We start from the raw sequence: 24,558 nt of genomic DNA on the forward strand, positions 1-24,558 counted from the left end.
CTCAATTGTGGTATTATTAGCATTGTTATTCTGGCTATTAGTAATTAGCACACCTATCAACCAGCCTAGTCTCAGGAACATTCCAAAACGCCAGCTGTTAACACCTGCAGGTGAAACAGCACTAACAGCGCTTCAAAAGCCCGTGGTGCCAATTGAAGCCCCCAGGAAGCAATTGTCTGTTTGTGAATCTCGTGCACGTGCATCATTATGCATCGGAATGTTGATGTGTTGAGGAACTTCCTGAAGAATGAGGAACGTCACAGTCCATATATACACAGAGGCTGAACATACCTTTGTCCTCCTTTCATTTTGTACTTTAATTCCCCTATCAGAAAAAATATGCAACCTCGCACTATTTTAGTATAAATTTTAAACAGTATCATTAACATATTAAATTAGTCATATATTGAATTATCATTCATCTATTGCATTTTAAATAAAATTTAAAAATACAGTAAAAATAGATTTAAAGTATTTAAAAGTGTTATTTAATTGTCCTTTTCATTCACTGCATACATACATACAGCTGTTGAGGGGACAGAGCTCTCTGTAACTGGCAAAGATTACAAATGGCAAAGAACATAGGGGAACACAGAAACTGTGACGATAAGGTTAAAGTGACATAGATGTAGGCCCTGATGAGGGGGTCATGGAGCAGACACTTCCCAAAATACACGATTTTCCAGGAATTTGCCCATTTTCCCATAGACTGTCATAGTGGCCTCGTGTTGCGAAGGGGGGCCTGACAGCAACAGTCATTACTGGCCATGTTCCAAGGGCCCGGCCCAGACAGGCTATAGTAAACTGTGTGACCAGCAAAATAAGCTTCAGGGGTTGACTGTGTAAATGTAGCGAACCGAGGGATAACAAACAGAGGAATCCTCCAACCACTGGTGGACTAACAGCCACCCTGGAGTGAAGGTGGCTAGGGGGTGTCTCTTCTTCTCCATTCAGCCAAATAGTGAGCGCTAGTGGAGCGCACTGCGACGGCACGAGCTCACAGTTTTCCCGTACAACACGCATGACATGGCGTGGTGAAGTGACCTGGACTGCGAGATCTGTGTTTTGTGCTTAGTAGTGGATTGTGGTTGTGGCAAATTAGGGCTTATTTTTCATGGAGGTGAGGTCAAAGCCCAAGTGAAATTGAGATTTGTTTGCACAGAGGAGCGTTTGGTATAGTTTGGCGTTCTGTCCGCAGAGATTTACGACTGATTTTAGAACTCTTCCCCTGATACGCCCTTTAATTTCAGCCCTAGCAGAAGTGAGCAATATGGCTGCTATGGTTTAAGGAAAAAAAACCCCACAAGCGTTTACTGACAGAAGCAGGTTGAACCTTTCAGGTGCATGCTTCGGACGGGCCTGATGTGGTTTGCTTTGAATATAACAAGGGCAGTCCTTTTTTCAGGTGTTGCTGATCACACCCTGGTAAAAAAAATTAGATAAACTAATAAAACTTCAGTGCGTTTGTGTGTGTGTGTGTGTGTGTGTGTGTGTGTGAAAGGTTGAGTAACATAGGCCACAGGCTCTACAGTATCCTATCTGCTGCGTGTTCTTTTCTTTCTGTGTGGCCCATGGTCAACAGTGTAATCCTGCCAGAGATGGACTCCTTTGGAAACTCAGAAATGTTTTACATGGGAAATGGAAAGTTTCCGTATTCATTTGCCTTCTGTCAAAGCTGGTTCATAGTCTTGGCAAAAGGATGAAATCTCCACCAGTCTTTTAACAACTTTCTCCATGAATGGATGACTTAAAAGGGGTGGGGGAAGTAGCATTATGGAATATATGGAAAATAAATCACACATTTGAGCACACTTTTTGGGACAACATTTACATATAAAAACCTTGAGAATGCCCCTTTCTTTGTAGTTTAGAGGACTCTAGAGTGTAGGTTCAAGGTCAGTCCAAATTGTCATAGTACAAACCAGTGTGAACTTAAACTCTCTGGATGAGTTCTAGCCCTGTTTCACAGCCCAGGTAATTTCCCACAATGTAAACTCTGCATTCTTGGCTTGGGCTTCAAAGAGAAGCAAGGTCATCGTGCAGCACTAGCAGATTCGGACTTGTTCTGAGCCCTCACGTTCAGCCCGCTCCTGCTCCCTCCAGGAGGCTGCCAGTTAAGCATGCTCCAGAGGGGGATCTTATCTCATCTGTGACTCAAACGATGGCATGAAACCGGCGGAATAAACAGGTCATGGTCATGGCATGCTGTGGCAGGGAGCCACGTACACATCATCACAAACACGCGGGATCCAGATACAGCAGAATTCTAAGCGTGGACACAGGCCTTTGGACATTGTGAGCTGCTCGATTGGACTTGAAATGCATGCTTGCAAAAGTTCGCATGCATGTATATTCATTGTTTTTGTGCATGCTATACTTTCCCAAGTGTTAGCTTTGACACAGGGATGGTTCAAGCCCTTAGAATGAAATCCCTTCCAAATCCTGCTTATTCAACACAGTTGTGTTGCATGAAAGGATCATGCTTGCACTGGAATTCCCACGAAACACGTAGAACACTTAAGAGGAAGGGAGGGGGTGAATGTTTATATTTAGAAATGCAAACATTTCTTTCAGCTCTAAAGAAACAACAATTTAATTCCTTCATGTGGGGAGCTTGAGTGTTTAGTGTGTGTAACAAGCTATTTCATTTTCACTGTTCTCATATCCCCAGACAATTTCCACCTAGGCCTGCCGCAAAACATCAACCCGATCTTATCCTTATGTACAGTAGCTCCTTTACAAAACTTAGATTAATTGTTTCCCTTTTTGGTTTGTTGGTGTAATTAATTAATTTAATTTGTATGCTTTTTGGTTTTATTACAACTGTATAAAAATTATTTGAATGTAGTGTTTATTAATTCATTTATGTTAGTCTTTGCAATTTTAGCAAAACTAGCAATTATTTGATTATAGTGTTTAATTTGATTATAGTGTTTAATTAATTTAGATTTTTTATTTAACGGTTTTAATACAACTTTATACCTACTCAGTTACTAAGGAAGTTCAACAAAATGAAGAAAAGCCAGGTCTCTGCAGCTAGCAGTGAGACTGCAGCCAGCCATGAACTCACCACAGTGCTAATGTTCCGCAGCTGAAGAAACACTGCATTGCTCAGTGGTTGGGTGTGGAGAAGCCCAGAGACACTGGGGCCTTCAGACACACCCAGGCATTAGATCATTCATTTTAACGCTTTAAGCTTTAGGTGCTTCAGGTACAAGACCAAACTGGGAAAAACAAGTGAGAAGGAAGAGGATACAGACAACTGCAGTGGTCAAGTGTAAATAAGAAACTTTTTATTAAAAAGTTCTTTTTCTAACAGTGGAGGTGGTTAAGATCTTTGTTCTATTCTTGAAGTTTACTATGCACATGGGAAAATTCAAGGTCGGCTAACAGTTAGTGAGCAATTTAAGCTGCTTTTACCCTTGACAGAACTAATTCTAAATTAAACGAGTAAATTAGTCTCTTTTCACCTAAATTTCCTTTGCTGTTTCCCTCTGTTTTCCTGCGGTTCGGTACGAGCTCTGTGCATATTCATTAGCTGGAGGTGTCTGGGCAGCAGCCAATTAGCTCCAGGTGACATTTTCTACTGTCAGGCGAGCCTCACCCTACTGCCAGAGACAGGGAGACGTCAGGGCCTGGGGAAGCTGTGGCAGGCCTGCCAAGAGTAGGCAGAAGGGGGAAAAACACACAGAACCTCTCCCACACTACCCACCACCGTGCCACAAACACTCAGCGTAAGGCTGTGGATGCAAGCAGCCCTCCCCACCAAGTTTGCGATGTTGCCGTGTCACTAAGCGAACCTCGGTCAGTCACTTACTGCATTTGCCCAGCGGCCGCAGGTTACACAGGAAGGAGGGAAGCAGTTGACTGAGAAGTCGTGCTTGATCAGCCCAAATTGTAAAGTTGGATCTGGGAGCAAATATGCTTTGTCTTATATGATTTGGTAGCGCTGATGCTGTATGTAGTGTCCCTTGAGCCTTTCCGGGGTAGCCAGACAGAGATCTGCTTCCACTGTTATGATTTTGTCATCCTTTATGTTGACAGATGGATTTCTGTGGGAGTTCTTATTGGTTTAAAGTGGCAAAGAATATTCCCATGGAATTTAACTTTGCAACCCAAGGAAATGCTATCAGGCACCCTTACTCATTTTTCTTTTTTTGTAATTATAAAAATAAAACAAATTATCAAAAGATCTTATATAAACAACTTTAGGGATATTCTGGTGTTTTGTTTTGGGGTTTTTTTTGTTTTGTTTTGTTTTGTTCCCACTTTTGTCAATCCCAGCTGCCTTAGAGCATTCACATAACTGCAGAGAACTTAAGGGAACCCCCAAGGGTCATTTGTTCAGTTATTTTTTACAAAGCACAGGAATAGATTTACTGTTGTCACAGCATATGCGCGGCACCTATGGAAAATCTGTGTCGGAGTAAGACTTTGGAATGTTATTACAGTGAGCGCATAGTTTTGCCCTAAATAGTCCTTGTGTTTTTCTATGTTTTTGTAGTTCAGGTTTGACACCTCAAGCAAATTTGACATAGCAGCTTGTCAGAAGCGCTGGGACAGAGCATGTAAATCCTAATGAAAATGTAGTCAAACAGGAGAGAAAAAAACATCGCCCTGTCACTCTTCATTTTCATTGGTGCTACATGTGTGACAGATCCTGTGATATTCACCACAGCACACACTAAAGCTTTTAAAAGTTTAAACATTGAACCATTTTGCTAAACAGCTACTGTATGCCTTGTGGTGAGCCAGTCACTGAAGGTTTCAAAACTGACTTTCACACTTGACAGAAGAGTGCATGGAAGGGTATGAGCAGCCGAGCAAGAAAACACTTACAATTTGTCTCCTGTTCTAAATAAATGAGTCCCCTGTGTGAAGGAGTGCATGTTCTAATTAAAATCCCTGTCCACATGTTCTACCTGCTTGAAGCGCTGTTCATTTCTTTGCTTTTTCACATGACAGCAACATGACAGCAAACAAGACCATACAATCATTTTAGGATGCTTTAAAGTGGCAGAGCAGCGTTGGCTGTCCAGCGCTGAGCTGTCAGATGAATCAGAATTGACTGTGAAAAAGTACAGCAGCATCTCATAGCAGCAGACAGGATTAATTTCTGCATTCATGCGCTGACAGCTGCTGGTGGCCAGAGTGCTTAAAGAGGAATGTCACTTACGGCGTATGACTGCCGGCCTTTGTATTTCTTAAAGTGCAGCTAAAGAGTCTTTTACTGTCTGATATCTATTCGCTTCAGCATACTGTCATGCGTTCAGACCAATACTGATGCACAGTGAGATCCATCATTACCCAGGCTGTTGAATGTGTAGACATATGATATAAAAGTTGATGGCCTTCTATTATAACCAAATAAATGCACGCCCACCACGTCAGACCTTTTACTTCGTCTAAAACAGCTTCGTCGGCATTGTGTTTTGCACTAGCTTGTTCAGTGGAGAAGCAAGAGAATGAAATAGGGGCACCATGTGATACCCATTACCGAAGAGAAGAATAAACTGTGGATCTGGACACATCTGTGGTACACGTGTACCGTCATCAAGCAATGGCGACGGTTAAACTTCAGTGTGCTTTGAGATTGCTTTGAGGTAAGGGTGAAAGGCTTTTTAATCAGATTCCTGCTAGACTTTGCCTCACTCTCCTCCATGCTGGTCCTATCACAGAGGTAAAGAGGCCAGATGTTTGTTGAACTTTGCGTTTAGATGAACTCTAATTTACATTTGAGGTCTGTTATTGTATGCGGTTTATCTCACCCATCGGTCTGGTAGCATTTAGATCCATGCTGGGTTGGCCTTACTCTATGCGGCATTCGTAACACAGCCTAAACGTACAGCGAAAATGTTTTAGCTTTTTTTTGTATGTTGCTTCTCAGCATCAGTAACACAGCCTCTCACAATGTATTTATAGGAAACATAAAACCTAGAACCCTCTTTGATAGTCATCCAAACGTCTCATTAAGAGAGTCCTGGTAGTGATTTACATGTGGGCCTAATGACAAGCTCCTGATTTAAAATGGAGCTTAACAGCACCGACTTGTGTGGCTATGTATTACAATACCACTGTGGCTAAGAAAATATTTTTGGGTACTATTTAACCTATTTTGCAAGGAACATATTGAGACATCGGTCCGTTCTCATTGCGTTTTAATTCATTTGCTCAGCATACCTTGATCGTTTACTGGACTGAGACATATCCACGTCCTGATCTTAGTTTGCTAGTAATACCTGTTCACTTAGCTTTCTCAAGCTTAGGCTGAGCTCGAGAAAAGGCCTACAGACCCTGGTTACATGACTCGACTCAAATGCTTCAGCAGACGCCATTAGGTCAAAATATACCACCCATTTTGCAAGCTGAGGACACACACTGAAAAGTTTTTTCTCTCTTGTACAGTCCTTTCTCTTTAGAGTGAGTTTGCCTGTCATTAATGGCCTAATTAGAAAATTAAGGTGTCTAAAGTGACAGGTCTCTCTATTATTTGTGTTAATGACCCTCCTCTTAGCTGAGACAGAACTCATTGTAGAGCCCTTCCTCACTGTCAACCAGCAGCCATTCAGGCAGTGGGGCTCTTCTCTGCCACCTCTTTCAGATGTTCCCTGATACACAGCTTTTATGTTTCTCACCTTCACTCTCACTGCCCCTATAATTGCTGACAATTTTCGATACTAATTTTGTTTCATTGTCATTGCAATGAACATATATGATGAGAACTGACTTTCTGACAGGTGGGCACTCTTGAGAGGGCTGTTTTACAGCTAAAGGGGGGGGGGTTAAGCATGATAACATTAAGATGACAGTTTTCAGAGTTACTCATGATTAGTCATTCTCAGAGTACAAGTAATAATTTGGAAAGAAAACTAGGGTAGGTATATATAATTCTATATGCCTAAGTAAATTTATGAATCTAATATTTACAAAAATACTACAATAACCTTTTCAATTATGAATTATGCATCGAGGTTGCTATTAATATATTTCCTAACTTTGCAACATTAAGCTGTACAGTATTCACTACCATTAGTATTCACTACTTGTAATATTGTCATATTGTAATTTATAGCATAGTATAGCATTTCCTTCTTGACCCCTGCACCTCTGGTCACTTCTCCTGTATGTGTCATCAAACAGTGCTGTGCTGGCTTGTCTTTGTCAGATCTCCAGTGAGCGCTGTTGAATCGGAGGTCGGTCACTGGTGCTTTTCAGTGAAGTGTCAGGGGACCATCTCAGACCCCTCTGAAGTGTTTACCTATCCCCCTGTCCCTCCTCTGGCCGCCTGGGCTAAGATAAATATTGCCCTACGCAGAGTGCACTCCGAGCACCACACAGAAGCATGCTTCTGCTCCTCGGACAATATTTACAAGAGCTCCAAAGAGGACTTAAACAAGTGTGTGAACAAAAACGTCGTGGACTTAGAATTGACTTTTACACCCTTAGTTTGATTCCAAGTACAAGAAGCTTTAGTGTGGGCTTTAATGCTAGCCCTTTAAGCACATATTACTGAGCAGAAAGCACACGCGATATGAGAAACATATACATTGCAATTACATTGCAATTGCAATTATTGTGTAAGCATTTATCAAATTAGTTTAAACTACTATCTCTAAAAAGCCCTCTAAATGTAATATCCTCTAGTCACCAAAGTATCTAGAAAACAGGCAGTGTTGTATGACCTAAAATCATAGGGTACTGATTCCTGACTTGTCTGAGCTTGAACAAACCTAAATCCCTCACAATGAAGTAGTGCATATGTTGGTATGGAGCTTTGTTGGGCCTTACACATGAGGATTTGAATCAGCAGGAGCAGGTACACTAACAACCCCATTGCTGCAGATTCTGACCTGTGCACTGGTGGGCAGCTGAAGAAAGGTGCATGTGTTACCCATAGCACGTTGTTTATTTACTTTCATACTTGTATCACAGCCAGGTAAACACTGCAGTTGCAAACTGTCAGAAAGTCCCCAAACAGAATGTGGTTTCAGAGGCCTTTGGGGAGTAGCGATTTCTCTCGGTGCCCCCTCCCACACACACACACACACACACACACACACACACACACACACACACACACACACACACACACACACACACACACACACACACACACACACACACTCACACACACGCACTCTGCAGGCTATAGTAATCACCTGGGGTGACCTCAGTCTCAGTAGCCGTCAAAACACTTCTCGTTTACTTAGATACATTGAAATAACGTGCCACTCATAACTTTTTCTGCCATTCTTATTCATGTTTTTGGCCAAACCATTGAGATTCGGACAAATGTAGCTAAATTATTTGATTTCAAAGGAAAGTTAGCAAAAAGTAAAGTTTCTTCATCCAATAAACTGTAAATTGCATATGAAGTTTCAAAGCTTATGCTCAGCTACTGAAAGCAGATTTTCATCACCTACAAGATGTACAGGCCTTGGACAACAAAGATATGTGGAAGTCAGGTCAGAGATGAAGCCTAACTGATTGAAATCTTAGTAGGATGTATTCTTAAACAAAGACAGAGGGCCTAAAAGAATAAACAGGTGGGTTCCTGAAATAGGACCAGTTTTCCCACAGAACCATGGGAACGCGATGTCGACGATGATTTATGGTAAACCACAGTGGTCTGACAACAGCTCGTACAGGCTTATTCCACCTTAAGAAACAATGTTGTGTCCTAAAATATGCGACAACAGCTGTGAGGGACTTCTCACTGGGTCAGTGCAGATTTTTTCCCCAAAAAAACTTTTGTCACCTGGTTTCTTTGACAACCAGCAAACAAACAAACAAAAAGAAAAATTGTCCACTTAGCAACAAAGGCATTAGGATGTATTCCAAGGTCCTAGTAAGTGGGTGATGATCTGTCCCACGCTTTCCTCATGAATCTTTAGCGAGTCATTTGAGTGGCACGTGGAAGGACAGCGTCGCTTGTTTTGGAGACCCTCTGCTGAAGCACTGGCACTGCTGCATTGCCACTCCACTCCAGAGAAGAAAACCACAGTCTCAGTGCTTGTTTGCCTGCCAGCTCCTGGAGTTTGCAGTTTAATTCATGCCATTGTCGAGTGTGGTCCCTTCCCTCTTCAGGCTTTAGCTCGAACTGCTGCCCCTCTCACTGGTCCTGACTGAGGCTGTTTATCCTTTTTTTTTTTTCTTGAATAGGACCAGCATTGTTGCATGGGGACTGGATTCATTTGATGTAGTCATTACCTCTATGACCCCTTACTCATGGGTCATGCAGGGTTTGTGAGCCAGAGCCCGTTATGGGCCCTCCTCCAGTGTCTTGTGAATCACCGTAAAAGCGGAATGTACGCCTATTGTTGGAGCGAAAGATCTGCCTCCCATCCCCCTGTCCCCTCAGTAACAGGGGGCCCCCATGCCAGACTGTTGGGCATTCTCGCAATCCCTTCCCCCTCCTCCCTGTTGCTATCCCATAAATTGAGCCTTCCCTTTGGAAGTACTAATTAAAAGCCTAATCTTCTCTTCCTTTGGAAAACAAGAGCTGAGGAGCGTTTCCTTAGAATGCTCCATTATCTATGTGTCCAGTGGTACTGGATATGACCGCTGTGCACTGCATTGTAAATGCTTTAAAAATAAAAACCCTAATAAATCATCATACATTTCCAAAGAGTCTGTGTGAGGCAGCAAGCTCAGGCCAACATGCTGTTCTTCAAAGAAAAGCATTTCTGTTGCTGTTGTTATGGTAGTTGGAATTGTAGCTTCTTTGAAATATGAAGGGTGCCGATGGTGAAGCCAACAAAAACTATGCTGAGCCAAGTGCAAGAGCCAAGAGAATATGGTGGTGAAGAGAAGTTGCAGCCATGGGGAGTGACACAGTCACAATGAGGAAGCATTTTAATGAGGGAGGTCTTGTTGTCAGTGGCATTGAAACAAGGCCTTACTGACCCAAAGCCCCACATAATGGATGTTATACATGGAAGTCCGGGACTAAGTGTTTTGCCTTGTTTATATTCCTGGACCCTGGAAGTCAAGAAAAACTGCATCTGTGCATAGTAGACCAATAAAAAGATGCAGAAGGATAATAGCTGAGAACTGGCTTTATGAATAGTTCAGATAAAGACAGTATGTGTCTGGAAGCTTATGAAGGCATAAGTGGAAAATGAAGAATGAAAGAGAGTGAGAGAGTGAGAAAAGACAAGAGATGTGCACCCTAGCTTTACAGATTGTTCTCTACATTCTTGAATGTTGGAATGGAACCACGAAACAAATTATTTTGTGCCTCTCCAGCTGTTTATAGTTTGGGCTTTAACAGCAAATATTTCCCTCAAATTCCATAGATGTTGGAGCCAGAGCCTAGATGGTTAGATGTCTGTTTTATGTAAATGGACCATTGATCTGACTGTATCTTATCACAGAATTTAGACCCTTTCTCTTACACTCTTGCTCTATGTGTTTTCTTTCCATGAAGAAGCCCTGCATGGAGAGATCTCAGCACAGGTCGAGTTCCAGCTGGGATTCCCTCAGATGGATGGACTCCCACTCATGTTTTTATCTGTCTAAGAGAGCACTTCCTGCATAGCCACTTCCCCTGCTCTTTTGCCTGTGTGCTGTAAAAAACCTGCAAGTGACCCATGAGTGCTGAGGCAGACCTGATTGTCACAAGAATGCAGGGATGTTTGGACATTCATTGTGCCAGCAAACAGGCAAAAGAGCAGGACAGGATGTTCTTGTGTTCTAATTTTACGTTTGTGGACTTGGAAATGGGAAGCCCAGTTTTGAGTTGGATCCAAGTTGGGAGCCCTTTATCATTTATAAACCAGTGCTCTTTGTTGGATTTTCTTATTGTGCAGAATGTTGATGCCTGTGGAATTCCAAAAGATAAAAAAAAAAACAAAAAAAAAAAAAACAGCAATTCACAAAGAGCATAAATGTTTACCAGAGGATGTGTAAGTGCCATTTTGAACACCATAAATTTCATTGGCAACCAAGAAATTAGTTCCAGTGGGACACTAAAGAGTGATAGATGTGAGGGGCTTTGGTAAACCTGTTTTAATTCACACCATCTTAATGACTAGCTTCCTTTCATATAGCTTTTGCTCATAATTAAATGCCAAGCTTGTTATTATTTCTCAAACTCTGATGATAATGGACCTTTTTGTGCAGAAGTAATTATTTAATCTTACAAGACCCATGAGTATAAAAGTGCTTTTAAGCATTCTGGTGATAAATTAGGGCACCGACAGGTGTGTGATTAGCCTTATGTGCAATTAGTCTTAGAGCGAACCCTTATCATCTTGTTAGCACCACAATTACGCCAATAGCATGCTAACATGGTAAAATGTGCAAGAGCATCACATCTAAGTCTAGTTACAAACACTGCCATAGACTTGTATTGCATGCCGGTTTGCAGTGATGCATTGGCCTTATTAGCAAGTGACCTTAGGCCAGGGATGCCCATCACTGATAACTTTTGTTCCCTGCTTGAAGTTCTGCACTAGTCTCTGGGCACAGTGGGGGCTAATAATTCTCACTCAGGTCTCTACTGCATGATGAGGGCCAACAGCTTGCTGGAAATTATGGATGAATCAGGCCAGTTGTTTGACACGACTTCAGGTTGCCAGAGAGAAGTCAGCCGAGCCCAGCTCTGTAAACATTAACAGGAAAGGCTCACAGGGCCTGCGGAGGATCCTCCACATCTGGAGCTACTGTATTTATGACAAGGTCCTGTAAACAAATGCCTGGGCTGGAGCTAAACTATCCAGTGTTCATTAACAATAGGTAAATCACGTGAGAGTTTCACAATTTAGCAGTCTGACTGGGCTTCATGTTGTATTGCTTTATTAGGTGAACAAAGAATTCCACCCATTTCTGTGATATAAATCATATACTGCGTGGGTGAGTTTTTATTGCTTTGGTTTCTTTTGGAGTATTTCTAGCAATTTCAGTTGTCCTGTTCTGGCTATGTGTTCATCTGCAACTGTAAAGTTAAGAAACATAGGTTTACATTTACACTGATAGATTAATAGAATTCAGGAGAATTCAGGGACACCTATATACCTATAGTGTCACCTATACAGAGTTAGTGTAGCACTATGAGTTAATGCTCTTAGCTTGACAAAAAAAAAAAAAAACTCATTATCAGTATTAAGTATATATATTTTACACAGTTCTATCAGTGTTAAATGAAAAGCCATTCACTCAGTATTTCCTTTCATACCTGGAAGCTGTTTCCATGCACTGCCCTAAACCTCTAATCCTTCTGCCGCCATAACTAACACCTTGGGGGTGGGAAAAACATCAGTGCAGACTAAACAGAGATGTTATATAGTGTGTATGTCTCCTAGGTGCTCGATCACCAGAAAACCCAAAACTCCTTTGGCTTCTTACAAATTGCAGACTGTTGCAAGTTGATGTGTATCAGTTGGCAAGTGGGGGAAAGGCTTATGTTGCTGAAGAGAACGAAGAAACAGACTGCACTCTACCGGGAGCGGCTCAAGTTTTGGAGGCTACCACTTGGCTCGTGGCTTCCCAGGGTTCAAGGCAGCTTGGGGACCTGTAGCGGATGGCATGGCACTGTGTAGTTAGGCCCCTTGCCAGTTATGCTGTTGGAATTTCCTGTCGGAGTTGACTCCCTCCTGCTCACTCCCTCGTTGTTCCTGAGCAGGACTGAAAAGCTGCAGTAATTACACAGTCGTTGCCTGGCCTCTCAGGATATTATTATTGTTCTTCAGTGCTTCCTCTGAGGATGAGTCGCTCTCACTGCAAAGCTGCCCTGCTCTCGGCTTCACTCGGACATGAAAAGTGAATGTTTCTCCTGAGCTTTGAGATTTGGAGCGGCCTGTCGTTAGCGTCTGACACCTGGCATTGTCTTTAAAAAGGAGATTCAATCCTAGCTTAATCCTCCTACAAAAACAGTGGCTGGTTCTCACCAGGTCCTTTCAGGATGTTTTGTATGCTGGAGATAATAATATTGGGGTGTGATGCAGGTTTTATTTTTCTAACTTAAATTAAACAACGTCTGACAAAATATATATTGTACTAGTACAGTGTAGATATCAACATAAAGCACTCTCTCACTGATCAAAGCCCTGACCCCATCCTTTGCAATCAAATAATCTGCTCTTGTTAAATCTCCACAACACTTACGTGAAATAATATACAAATAATATACAAAATGCTGACAAATTTGTAGGAAGATTTCTCATCAGACAGCCAAGTGTGGTCTAGCAGCAACCACTAATGCTAATAAAGTCTGTCTGTCTGTACCAGTAGCTGAGAGGTTCCACACCATGGGGACTGGGGCTACTCCAGCCATGAGACTGCACCTGTGAGCTCTCTGGGGCTTTTGCCTTTGGCGCCCCTCTTTGACTAAGAACAATAGAGCTGTCAGGGTGATGGAGTAAGCCTACTCAGCCAATACTTACACTGAAGCTCCACCAACATGCCTTCTCTCGTGGGGGCTCTGCGTTAGTGTGGATAACTGTCCACTCGGATCGTGTTTGTTGCATCGTGTTGCAGGCAAACAAGCCTGTTATCTCTGTGCTTTTTGTGTCTTTATGGTATTTGTAGCAGTGAGTCAACCCCTTGAGCTAAACAAAACTCCCACTGGAAACTACATGGCCAATCCTGTGCTCTGAAGTGGTTTAATGAAATCCTTTAGCGGATTACTTAATGGAGGTTCAGAATGAATTGAAATAACTTTTAGGAATAAATGATTGTGGTGTTAAGCAGCCATGCAGGCTGGAGCCAGATATGATCCCTCATGCTCTCTCCAGTACCAGCCTCCATCATTCTTAATAGCACAAACATCCCAGAAGGCCACCTCCCCCTTGCTAAACACGTCCAGCTCTCACGCCGGCATGCCACAGACGGACTTGGCCATGGTGCGAATGAAGGGGTTATGCATGCACACACTCCCCTCTCCCACACACCCTTAAAGAGAGGCTCATTATCCTGAAGTGGTCTGAAGAAACCTCTCTCTCTCTCTCTCCTCCCTCTTTGTCTTTCTTCCAAGTCACTAAGGACAGAGAAGCTAACTTAATGGCAGAGGAGGAGAAAAGTACAGATGACCAGAACCTGAGAAAATTTGGTCACTTTTTCCTGAAGGTCCCCTGGCTTGATGAGGAACAGTTTTTAAGACGCCATCCTCATATATTCTACAGATGCTGCATAATAACGATGTTATCCTGCTTTACTGGCAGTTGCATTTTCCATTAATGTTGCACAACACAAACATTGATCATTTTTCCAGGACCGATGTCATAGAGATTGCAGATGCCTATGTGCAACACAGATAACTGCAACATCTGTAATCCATACACTATCTGTTATACTGTACCCTTTTTCTACAAAGCTGTAACTTTTTTATCCACAGATTTGTTTTTAATGTCTCTCAGGCAATTAACTCAGCTATTAGTTAATTGAGCTTGTTGGGCGAGAGGAGCATCTCTAACAAAATGCTTTGACCCAAAGGCTTAGTGCTCCATTTAAGGACTCGCTCTCATAGCCAGTGCTCTCAGATGCCTTCATGATTTCAAGAACCAGAGCTCATCACACAGAGGGTTTGAAGCCTTTTAAGGATGACCCCTTTGGCTTTTAGCAGTCTATGAGTGAAGCCGCGTGTGCTTCAGAGTCATCCAAGAGTGATGGGCCTGGCATGCTGACTCATAGAGACCTCCTCCCAAAGCGGCCCCAGTGAGAGGCCTACAGTCCACCCTATCTCCACACTACCCCCGAGGTCCTCTCAGGTAGAGATAATGATCGCAAGCCTCCTCCCCCTCATACGCTCTGCTCTCAGGTCATGCCTGATGCATGTGACACCAAATGAATGTGAATGTGAGTCAGGAGCCTGCCCAATGTGAGCCCCATGCAGTAGGGTGCATTCATGCCTACAACTTTCTTTAGGCACTGGCTTTTCGGTCAAAGGAAGCACCACAGAGCACATGGTCTGTTTTCTATATCTGTGTTTATTGTGAGTGTTTGCTCATCCTTAGTTTGTGGTCCCATTCTGCAGTTATGCTGAGTTGTTGTATATATGCTCTCATGTGTCCCGGAGAATAAGTGCGTCATTGTTTACCGTCTCTGACTTGCTGCCTCAGTGTCTGGACACAAGCATGCTTCCATGCGGCCTGGAAATAGATGAGTTAACTGGGAACTTGTTTTGGTTTTTTTTTCTTTTTTTTGTACCTGTGCTGTCATGTTAGTTTGTGTTTTGACAGTGCTTCTGCCTTGATTCGCTCTGTACTCACACTTCAGTTCAAAGAGGGCCCTTGCAGGTCTTTGTCAAAAACCCAGTTCAGAATGTCTTATGTTGAAGATGTAGGATCTCACAGAATTACTTTGATTATTTATTTATCCCACTTCTCCTGTGTGATAGTGCCAATATCTTGCACAAGTGCCTTGCTGCCTCCAGAAATTCATGTGAGCAGTGTTGTAGCCTTTTTCTTTCTTTGAAAATTTTTTATCTGAACACCTGACTTATTTGATGTCTCCTTTTTTCCTCCATGTTCCTCTCTCTCTCTCTCTCTCTCTCTCTCTCTCTCTCCTTCTCTCTCTCTCTCTCTCTCTCTCTCTCTCTCTCTCTTTCTCTCCTCTTTGACTCCACAGCACCTCCTCTCTTCCCGACCTTTCACACGCCGATCCCCATTGACATGCGTCACCACGAGGGCAGATACCATTATGAGCCACACCCTCTTCATACCATGCATGGGTAAGTCAACTACATCTTTGAACCCCAAAATCCTTCTATCTGCAGGGAATTTTTAACTATCTCTGATGCCACAGGAGCCAGATTAAAGCTGCCCTGGTAATGGCTGAGCCAACACATACTCCGAGATGGCCAAGACACAGGACAAGGGCAGCACCTCACGTTCAGGCCAGGAGATCTCCCTGCTTCACTCAGTGCCTGAAAGGAGAGCTTCCACATAGAGCATGGAGCAAAATGCAATAGAGGATAGCCTGTTTGGTACAGAGCTGACAGAATGTTAACATTTCTACCCAGTTCTACTATCTCTTCCTCACATGTTATTTCATTGTGTCAGACAGCTTTGCAGTTCTGGCTTGCACTGAATCAAAGGAGCCTTGCCAATTGACATCCTCTTTCCATTTGTGGGGCTTTTAGTATGAGCGGTCAGGTACACACAGACACACACACACACAGACACTCAGCACCAAACGCCTCTTGATACGAAGTGCACGAGAAGCAATGGTGTGAGGGTGAGCTCACGAGATTGAACCCGGTAGGAATCCTCCTCTCTCTAGCGTTGGATCTGTTACCTTGACCTTGCATCAATTCAAAGGCAGCTTGGAGCTATGACGTGAACACTTGGTAAGTCAAACTTACCATGCATATAAATGCTACAATTAAAAGGCTCTGGCCAGCTGATTCAAATTTTCAACCATTGTAATTAACCCACTCTACTTTATCTCTCGCAAAGCTCACAAAGAGAAGTGCAATGGCAATCAATAGAACTGTGCATACTCATTTACATTCACAGATTTGATGGTGATATGTGATGCATGTCTAGCAGCAGCAGAGCTATTTATCACTGAGTGTAGAAGAGCCAAAAGAGGAGCACCGTCTCTCCTCTTCCTGCCTTGATTAATGTGACTTGCTCTTGACAGAGGCCCCCTAATTCATCAAGACCTTGATGTAACTGTCTTTTTTCTTTCCACCTGCACCAAATTCACCTAATTACAACGTATGTTGCACGGCAAATTAAGCACACTGTCACTGGTTGGTGGGGCCGGTGTTTTGTTATCTACTCAAACTCGAGTGCCATGGGTCCAGGCCTTGACCGCTAAGCATGTCTGCCCTGTATACTTCCTCTCCATTGCTGTTTGCATGTAACATAATGAGAGGCTGGCCGTTTTGTCAAAGCCATCACCCAAACAGCCTGCAGTGGGGTTTGGTCCTGTATGAGGGATGAGCCCTGCTGGAATATTCTCACACTGCGACTTAAGGGTGACAATGATTTGGCAGCATCTGTAGGACACCTTGTTCAAGCCGCTGTAATGTAGTTCCTCTGTTCACTACACAGAGTCCAATCAAGGTTGCTTTTCCTGTTTATATAAGCTGAATTGGTGAGCTTTTTGACAACAGCTGTATTGTTGGTGACGGTAAGTGAACATTTTTATAAAGGATGTTCTGTAATCTTATAAAGGACATTTTAAGCACCCCAAAGAATGGAAGCATCTTCCGAAGAGAAGAAGCCTCCAGACAGTTTTTGTGTATCACCAGAGCTTTTGCAAAACAGGCCTGACAAATTGCAAGTTATGTGTGCCAATATGTAAACGTGGTAATTAGTATCAAAAATACAGCTTTCAGTTACCAGAACCTCAATAACAGTGAATGAGGAAAACACAGTCTCCCTTCCATCTGTCTCAGGGACTGCATTTATCTATTTATTTACTCGTTCATTCTTTTCTCATTTATTAATTTCTTTTATTCATTTATTGACATTTTAGCATGGACATTTTTTCAAGGTATTCTGTGGTAAGTTACTGGTCATAACAGTCTTCTGTGCTAACAAACGAGCATGGACACCCCTTTAGCTCTCTATCCCATCTTAGGTTGATGTTGTGTTTTTATGCCATTGTTGTTGGGTTTTTTTTTTCCCTCCCAATGTAAATTGTCCCTAGGTGTGTGAAAGGCACTATATATATTGAACTTATTATTATTGATTATTATTACACCTGTTATTGTTGACAAATATAAAAAACAAAATGGGCAGAGACCAATAAAGTGTATGGCCAGAAGAAGTCATCCAGTAAATGTAAATAAACCTTATACAAGCCCATAATTCCTCTAATAATCCTAGTGTATATCCACAATAAACCACAAAAGTCTGACTATATACTGCACTTGCTATTAAAAGGGTAAATAATGACTTAAATCTGGCACAAATATTGTTTGTCGCCCTGAAGGTTTGGCAATAGGCTGCAGTGTGCTTAGAGTAACGTGAGTAGTCTGCTGAGGTCGAAGGCCACAAGGCACCTCGAACGCTGTGGTGCGGAATCACTGGCTCTTTTGCATGGGGAGGATGAGTGGGTGACGGTTTGGGATGAAAGGCAGGATTATGGAACAATTTAAGGGATTCCCCAGTCTGCCAATCTGTAGGACCTTGTCTGCCAAAATGAAGCCAGTGTATTTCTCAGTTTCATGTGAATGACTATTTTTTTGCATAATATTTATTGAAAGCTTTAATAGCTAAAGCTTTGCTCAAATGGGTACTACAATAAAGGGAAATCGCTAAGGGTTTAAGCGGGTAAATAGAGTGTATGTCTGCCAGAGCAGTGGCCTACAGTAATGCAGGAGGGCTCAAAGCAAGGGTGCAAATGCAGGAACTCTCCATCCCTCCTTCCTGAAATGCAGATTATGTGATAGTGAAACAAAACTGCCTTTCATTTGAGTTACACTGACATGAGCCACCCATGGCATTGTGATGAAACCTTCTTAGGATCTTTAGGTGTCAACTCTGAGAATGCTCCACTGCATAGCTTGTCCATGACTAAGGTCTCTTTAAGTCGGTCAAGTAACATCTTGTCAGAAAGAGGGTGGAACAACATGATTTCAGTTATTGCGTCTGTCAGAAGGGCCTCCTATACCTCGCCTCCAGTGGGCCTGACTCTAAATTATGGCTTATTATGCAGGACTCAAACAGGCACCGTGCAGTTTTCCTGATTTATTTAGTGTTAACAGGTTATGGTGTCATTTTCTGAAGGGTTGGCAAATGATTTAAAATATGGCATATGGGAACCCAGAGTTTAAAAGTGCTCAAATAGTTGCTGTGGTCAGACTTGTCTTCTCTTGACGTGTTTAAATCTAGCACTGTTTGTCATTTTGTCTGCCAGTTTTCACATGGATGTTGAAATAAGTGTGATAACTGAAGCTAGTAAAAGAATGAAAAATTTCCAGGTTAACTATGTAGCCTAATTGCAGTTTGTGTTATGCAAGGTCAGATGAAAAACATCCCAGGCATTTGCGTTGAACATTAATCATCCATCCCCATCTACTGATTATGCTTTGCCTGCAGGCCTTCTGTGTGAATGTGAAAATATATGTGTTGATTTGGAAACCAGATAATCATTTTTGTTTTTAATACGTCATCTTATTTAAAACGTCAGATTTGCGAATTATTTTTTGCGGCTGATTGATTTGGGGTACCTAAACCAAACAGACAACCAACCCCACCTCACTCAAAACCCCAGGATGCCGGCCAGGCCATGCCGATCCTGCCACCTGCACCACTATGGTTTCTTTGGAGAGGCGGTCAGGGAGACTGTGGTTCAGTGATTAAGATCGAAAAGGGGGGAAATGCCCCACTGTTAGCAATGTGTGCTGTGGGGCCGGTTTGTAAAATTACAGCGTTATTGGAGCTGAACATTAATGCTGTGAACAAATCTCCCCCCACCCCAGCCCTGCCTGGCAGGCAGAGGGGGGGTGGGTGTTTTGTGTATGGACCGTCTGTTTTCTCTCAGCTCCCCCAGAACAGAGCCGTCTTTATGGCCACCCTTTCAAAGGGGCTGATGGCAGAAAGTTGGCGCATGCACAAGCCTGGTAGTCTGCAGGCGTTTACTGGAAATGGAGCCGTCCTCAGCCCGAGCGCCGGTTAGCCTCCACACACACAGGAGGCATAAGTGAGTGACTGAGATGAATCCTGCCTGTGCCAAACATAATGCATCTGACACACACCTTTCAGGTAGCTGCACTGCAGACCTGGACTGAGCCCCCTTACTAACAGCTCTTGTTAGGAAGGCCTAAATCGCCTCCTGCATCCACATAAACTGCTATCAGAGGAGAGTTATGCACTAAACATAACAGAATATATTTAAACAGATGATGCCTTAATTAAGCTATCTTCCTTTTTCTTCCCCAGACGTTCAATTCAAAATCAGACAAAAATAAGCAAAATCAGGAAAACCAACATACTGAAACATCTCAGCGAGTCAGTGGATTTATGAGCGACTATTCCTCTTACCATGACTCTCCTTTTTTGTCTGAGTGATGTCGTCCTGTTTTCTCCGTGAATGAAAGTATAGCGTTAGAGACCTCACGCCTGCACTCATTAACATGGTTGTTTCCTTTTAGCCTGGAAAGTGACAGGTAACAAATGGAGCGTGAGAATTCAGTCTGGGCCGCTTTAGTTAACATTGTCTGACATGTCTGCTGCAAAAGTCCCACTCAGGCCAGGCTGACACTGTCGCAAGCCTGGTGCCGAGTTTACTCTAAAGTGCTGAGTTTACTGAAAAGGGTACAGTAAACACGTGTTTCATGTTTTAGTGGGTATATTGTTGATGGCAAAGCTACTGTTATTGCCATACTCAAGAAAGGCCTGCTACTTATATTGATTGTTGAGCGGGGCCTTATAGTTGCAGTTATGTGAAAACAGTCAGACCTGCATTACAGGACTGGGACTTCAGTCATGGCAACTCACAGGCCAGATCTAATCTCAGGTCATGTAGCAAGAGAAACTCTTAATTTTTGTTCTTGTTTTTCCAAGTTTGCTTTAAGTAGAATTTGCAACATACAGGTGTTGGTGAGGAGAGTACACCTGCCGTATCAGTGGTACGCACAGGCTATGTTATTTAGCACTAGGATTAGGACATTAATGGGAAACATGTCCTGAAGGGAGGGTGGCAAATTAATGTTGTTGCTTGCAGACTGTGGCCAGATTTATGTCCACACAAGATCTGATTGCACTGCATGCCAGTCGACTTCAACTTGTGCAGTTTCAGATGAGATCTCGGTCCAGGCCTGTCCTGAGAGGGTATAGAATGGCAGTTAATATGTTCAGGCATAATCAGCCACACAAATCAGAAATGAAAACATGCAGCCCTGGTCATGGGGTCATGCTAGACCCTCTGACCTCCAGGGAGGATGTTTGTTTTGTCATTCCTCCAGGTGTTATCCCAACCATAAACACTACCAAAGTCTAATTAGACTAGCATAGTCTGTCAGATGTGTAGATACCGCTCTTCAAAAGACCATGCGTGAGAAAAGATCAGACACGGGAATAGAGCTACCTTCAGGAAGTGTTACAGTTACACTCTGCTTCCTGCATGGCCTTCCATGGGTGGGCAGAAGGCCCAGTTACCTGCCAGGGGATGACACACTTATACTCCTGCCTCAGCTCTCAGGTTATCAGTGAACTTCCGCCCCGTTCTACAAGCAAAGATGGGCAAAGGTTGGCAGTGAGAAGGTGTGGACTTAATAAACAGCCTCAACACACCTCTGTAGACATGTGTGTCTGTGTAAGAAATACATTGCACCCAGACATCGCCACTTACACCAATGCATTACATTTATCTCAGTCTCAACATGCTCACTGCCCAAGGCATGGAAAAGGAGGAACCTGTCGTAGGGTATAATAGCTAGTGTGGGTGAAGTAAAAAAAAAAATGTCCAGTTCCACATCTATTCATGACTGATTCATTTAAAAGCAGTGCTCAGATCTCAATGTGTATGGACTTAGCTGATGGAAAGTCCTTTGTCATTATACTTAAAATGTAAAATGATAGATAATTGGTAAGGGAGGTAAGGGGTCTATCAGCAGTTTTACAGTGCAGGGTTTTACATGAGCTAAATAAAGTTTAAAGAAATACTGTTCTTTGGTTATTACTCTGCCTCAGGTTTATCTTGAAGCATTTACTAAACTATTGGCAAAGGGACTCTCCACATATTGCACAGGCAAAATGAACCTGTCTCGTAGTTGTCCAAGCATATAGTGACTCTGATCCTGACTCTGACTGCTTCCCTTTGCAGGCCTGCTGGATTAGCTGGAAGCCCAGTCATCTCAGATATCCCTCTGTACCGGCTGTCCCCCCATGCTGCAGCTGCAGCCGAGTCCCAGTTCAGCCCATCGCACCCTTACGTGAGCCCCCACATGGAGCACTACCTGCGCTCCGTCCACACCAGCCCCACGCTGTCTGTCCTTTCTGCCGCGCGAGGCCTGAGCCCACCTGATGGTGAGCCACACCCCCCAACCAAACAGATACACACACACACACACACAAACACACACCCACACACACATACACTGTTTAACTGAAAGCACTCATGGTTTGAAAACAGCCAACACTATAAACTCGACCCATCATGGTGAAGTTATGGTGCGCTGCCCCTAAGTGTGGAGACTTAATGGCGTTTGAGTTTACACTGCATGACCACGCATCAGGGAACGAGACTGAGGCAGCAAGCTGTGGTTACGGAGCACTCGGCACAAATACTTCCTCCCTTTCACACACAGACACTATAAAGAGTGTGACACCACTCTGCCGTGTGGAGGTTTACATAAAGGCTTATCTCTTCTGTTGTGGCAATTAATCCTATGTCAAATACGCTTTGAAACTTAAAACATTCTGAAAACCTGCTCTTATATGGCATGTGGAAAAGAGAATGAAACCATGGAAATGGGCAAAGAAAACACAACCAAAAAAGAATTTCCCCAAATTTAACTCCCTTCCTGATAGCCCCATTCTCCCAGCCGTGCTAGAATAACAGGTTGGGACGAGCAGGCCTGAATTAAAGATAAATCACTTTCTACAGTCTGCTGGCAGTAATAGCTCTGCGCCTTTACACTTAAATAAGAAATGCGGAAAAGATCGCATCACTGATTAAATGATGAGAACGCAAAGAAAATGGTGAGAATTAAGCTTGAGTGAGCAGAAAAAGCAGTTGCCTCTCACCTTCTTTTTTCCTGTAAAGAATACAAAAGCTCAGAATGCTCTCCTTTGAAAGATTCAGTCGCAATAAATCAGATTTCTGACAAGTGGAAATGTGAAATGTCATCATGGTTTTCGCTCGTAGTCTTTTCTGTTATCTCAAGCCATATTCAGCACATTCCCAAGAGGCCAAGAAAGCCAGAAATCTTGTTAGCCTCTTCACAGTAGCAGGCCCTCAAATATCGCCAGCCATGTACTGGATTGAGACGTGTGGATCAGACTGTTGAGAGGCCCAACGGGACGTGCCGCTGACTGGCTGAACAGACTGCCATCCCCGAGGGCTCCAGCAGGGCAGACTCGGCCACACCCCCCTTCACCCCGGCAAAGAGGCGGCGCCCCGTGACCCCGGCAAGCATGGAAAAAATAAACGGCCTTGTCCCGCCACAGGTCCAACACAAACACACGCCTGTTCTCTTTTGCCGCGCTGCAGCCTAATTGTCCTTGATGGACCAAACGTGGCATAAATGGCCCCACGACTGCGAGTGAAAAGAAGGGGCGAGAGCCGCTGCTCTCTGAACAGCACAGACGTGTCCCTTCAGCGCACAGGACGGGCGAGAGGAAACAGGGGAGGCACAAAAGGTTATCCGACCCAGCCAGAAAGAAAACCAGATTCATCTCTTAAGCTGATTGGCCCTGACACCTTTAGATTGTGGTTTACTATGTGCAGCTGTTAACACATCTTACATCAATGTTACAGAGGTGCTTAAGGGGTTCCTCTTATATGTGTAGTGGAGAGCGTTGTACATTTGTGGGGACATTTGTGTAGCGAAGGAGAGGGCCTACACATGGGCCTAAATGGGTTAAGCGTGCTCTTTTGTCCTGGCTGTCTTCTCTACTTAAGCTGCTCAGATGCCTGAGGTTTAGGAGATACACTAACACTCCTGGGTCCTGTCTTGCATCGCTGTGTACAGTGACCCACGAGCAGCTGAAAGAACGAGGGCTGTTCGGCCTCCCCGCCCCGCCGCCCGGGACCAGCCCGGCCGACTACTATCACCTGATGGCCAGTCACCGCAGCCCCTACGGAGAGCTGCTGATGCAAACAGGGGCAGCTGCCACAGTTGCTGCTCATCTGCCTGACTACATCAGCCCCGTGGACAGTGAGTAGGCCTTACGCCTGTGACCTTTACCATTAGTCTGTTCACAGCATGTCACAAATCCACCATCATGCAAGAGTCAAAGCAAGAATTATCCAGTTCCAAAAGTAATTTCTATTTAAATTAGAAAGGTGTTTTGCACTTAAATTTTATATTAAACATGTTCCATGTTTTACCGAAAAAAAAAAAAAACTGCATCAGTTAAAGAATTTAACATACTTTGACCAACTTCCTTGTCTTAATAGTTTTAAAATTCAAATTCTGTTTTATAGGGCATTGGTTCAGATTTAGATGAGTTCAAAAATACTGAAATCATATCCCATATCTCATAATAAAATGACCTGGATGCTAGTGGCTGCTTGCACTCTACTCTGGGAAGGGAGGATGTAATGTTGATACAAAAGAAGTCTAAAAATGTGAGTTATGATTTGAGTTACAGGATGCTCCACAAGGTTGCCACTTCAAAAGGAAGTGCATGTTTTCTTACATGTGTATAAAACATGACTTGTGGTGAAAACCGTCTATAAACATGAACACACTCTGCTCAATTTATGAGCTGTTCCTTTTGGGACCTCTAATTGAGACTGTGCAACAGGTGTGCTATGTTATTATAAGTAACATCCTTACACATCCACCATATCCTTAAATGGAGTGCGTGAGCATGAGAGGGCTATTTTGCAGAGGGGGTACTGCAGGCTATGGCATGGTTTTCATCTCTGCTCTTTGTTTCTGAAGCACTGTTATGGCAGGTACACTGCACCCTCCTGGTGCTTTGTAACATG

At 43.3% G+C, this 24,558-nt stretch overlaps 1 protein-coding gene across 3 annotated transcripts in view; it reads left to right on the plus strand.

Annotated features, from left to right (window-relative positions):
• Positions 1–24,558, plus strand: part of gli2a (GLI family zinc finger 2a) — a 61,979-nt gene that overhangs the window by 17,683 nt on the left and 19,738 nt on the right. The window contains exons 1-4 of one of the 3 annotated variants that reach the window (XM_027033128.3): positions 15,568–15,670; positions 15,745–19,599; positions 21,724–21,926; positions 23,594–23,779. In XM_027033128.3, coding sequence (XP_026888929.2) covers positions 19,544–19,599; positions 21,724–21,926; positions 23,594–23,779 — 445 coding nt within the window. In that variant the 5' untranslated portion in view covers positions 15,568–15,670; positions 15,745–19,543. Of the gene's footprint in view, positions 1–15,567; positions 15,671–15,744; positions 19,600–21,723; positions 21,927–23,593; positions 23,780–24,558 lie in introns of those variants that run through there. The other 2 variants (XM_027033122.3, XM_081720551.1) reach the window with 2 other exon arrangements.

Source organism: Electrophorus electricus, chromosome 9 (genome assembly GCF_041902795.1).
Source record: "Electrophorus electricus isolate QZ-2024a chromosome 9, ASM4190279v1, whole genome shotgun sequence".
Taxonomy (NCBI): Eukaryota; Metazoa; Chordata; class Actinopteri; order Gymnotiformes; family Gymnotidae; genus Electrophorus; species Electrophorus electricus.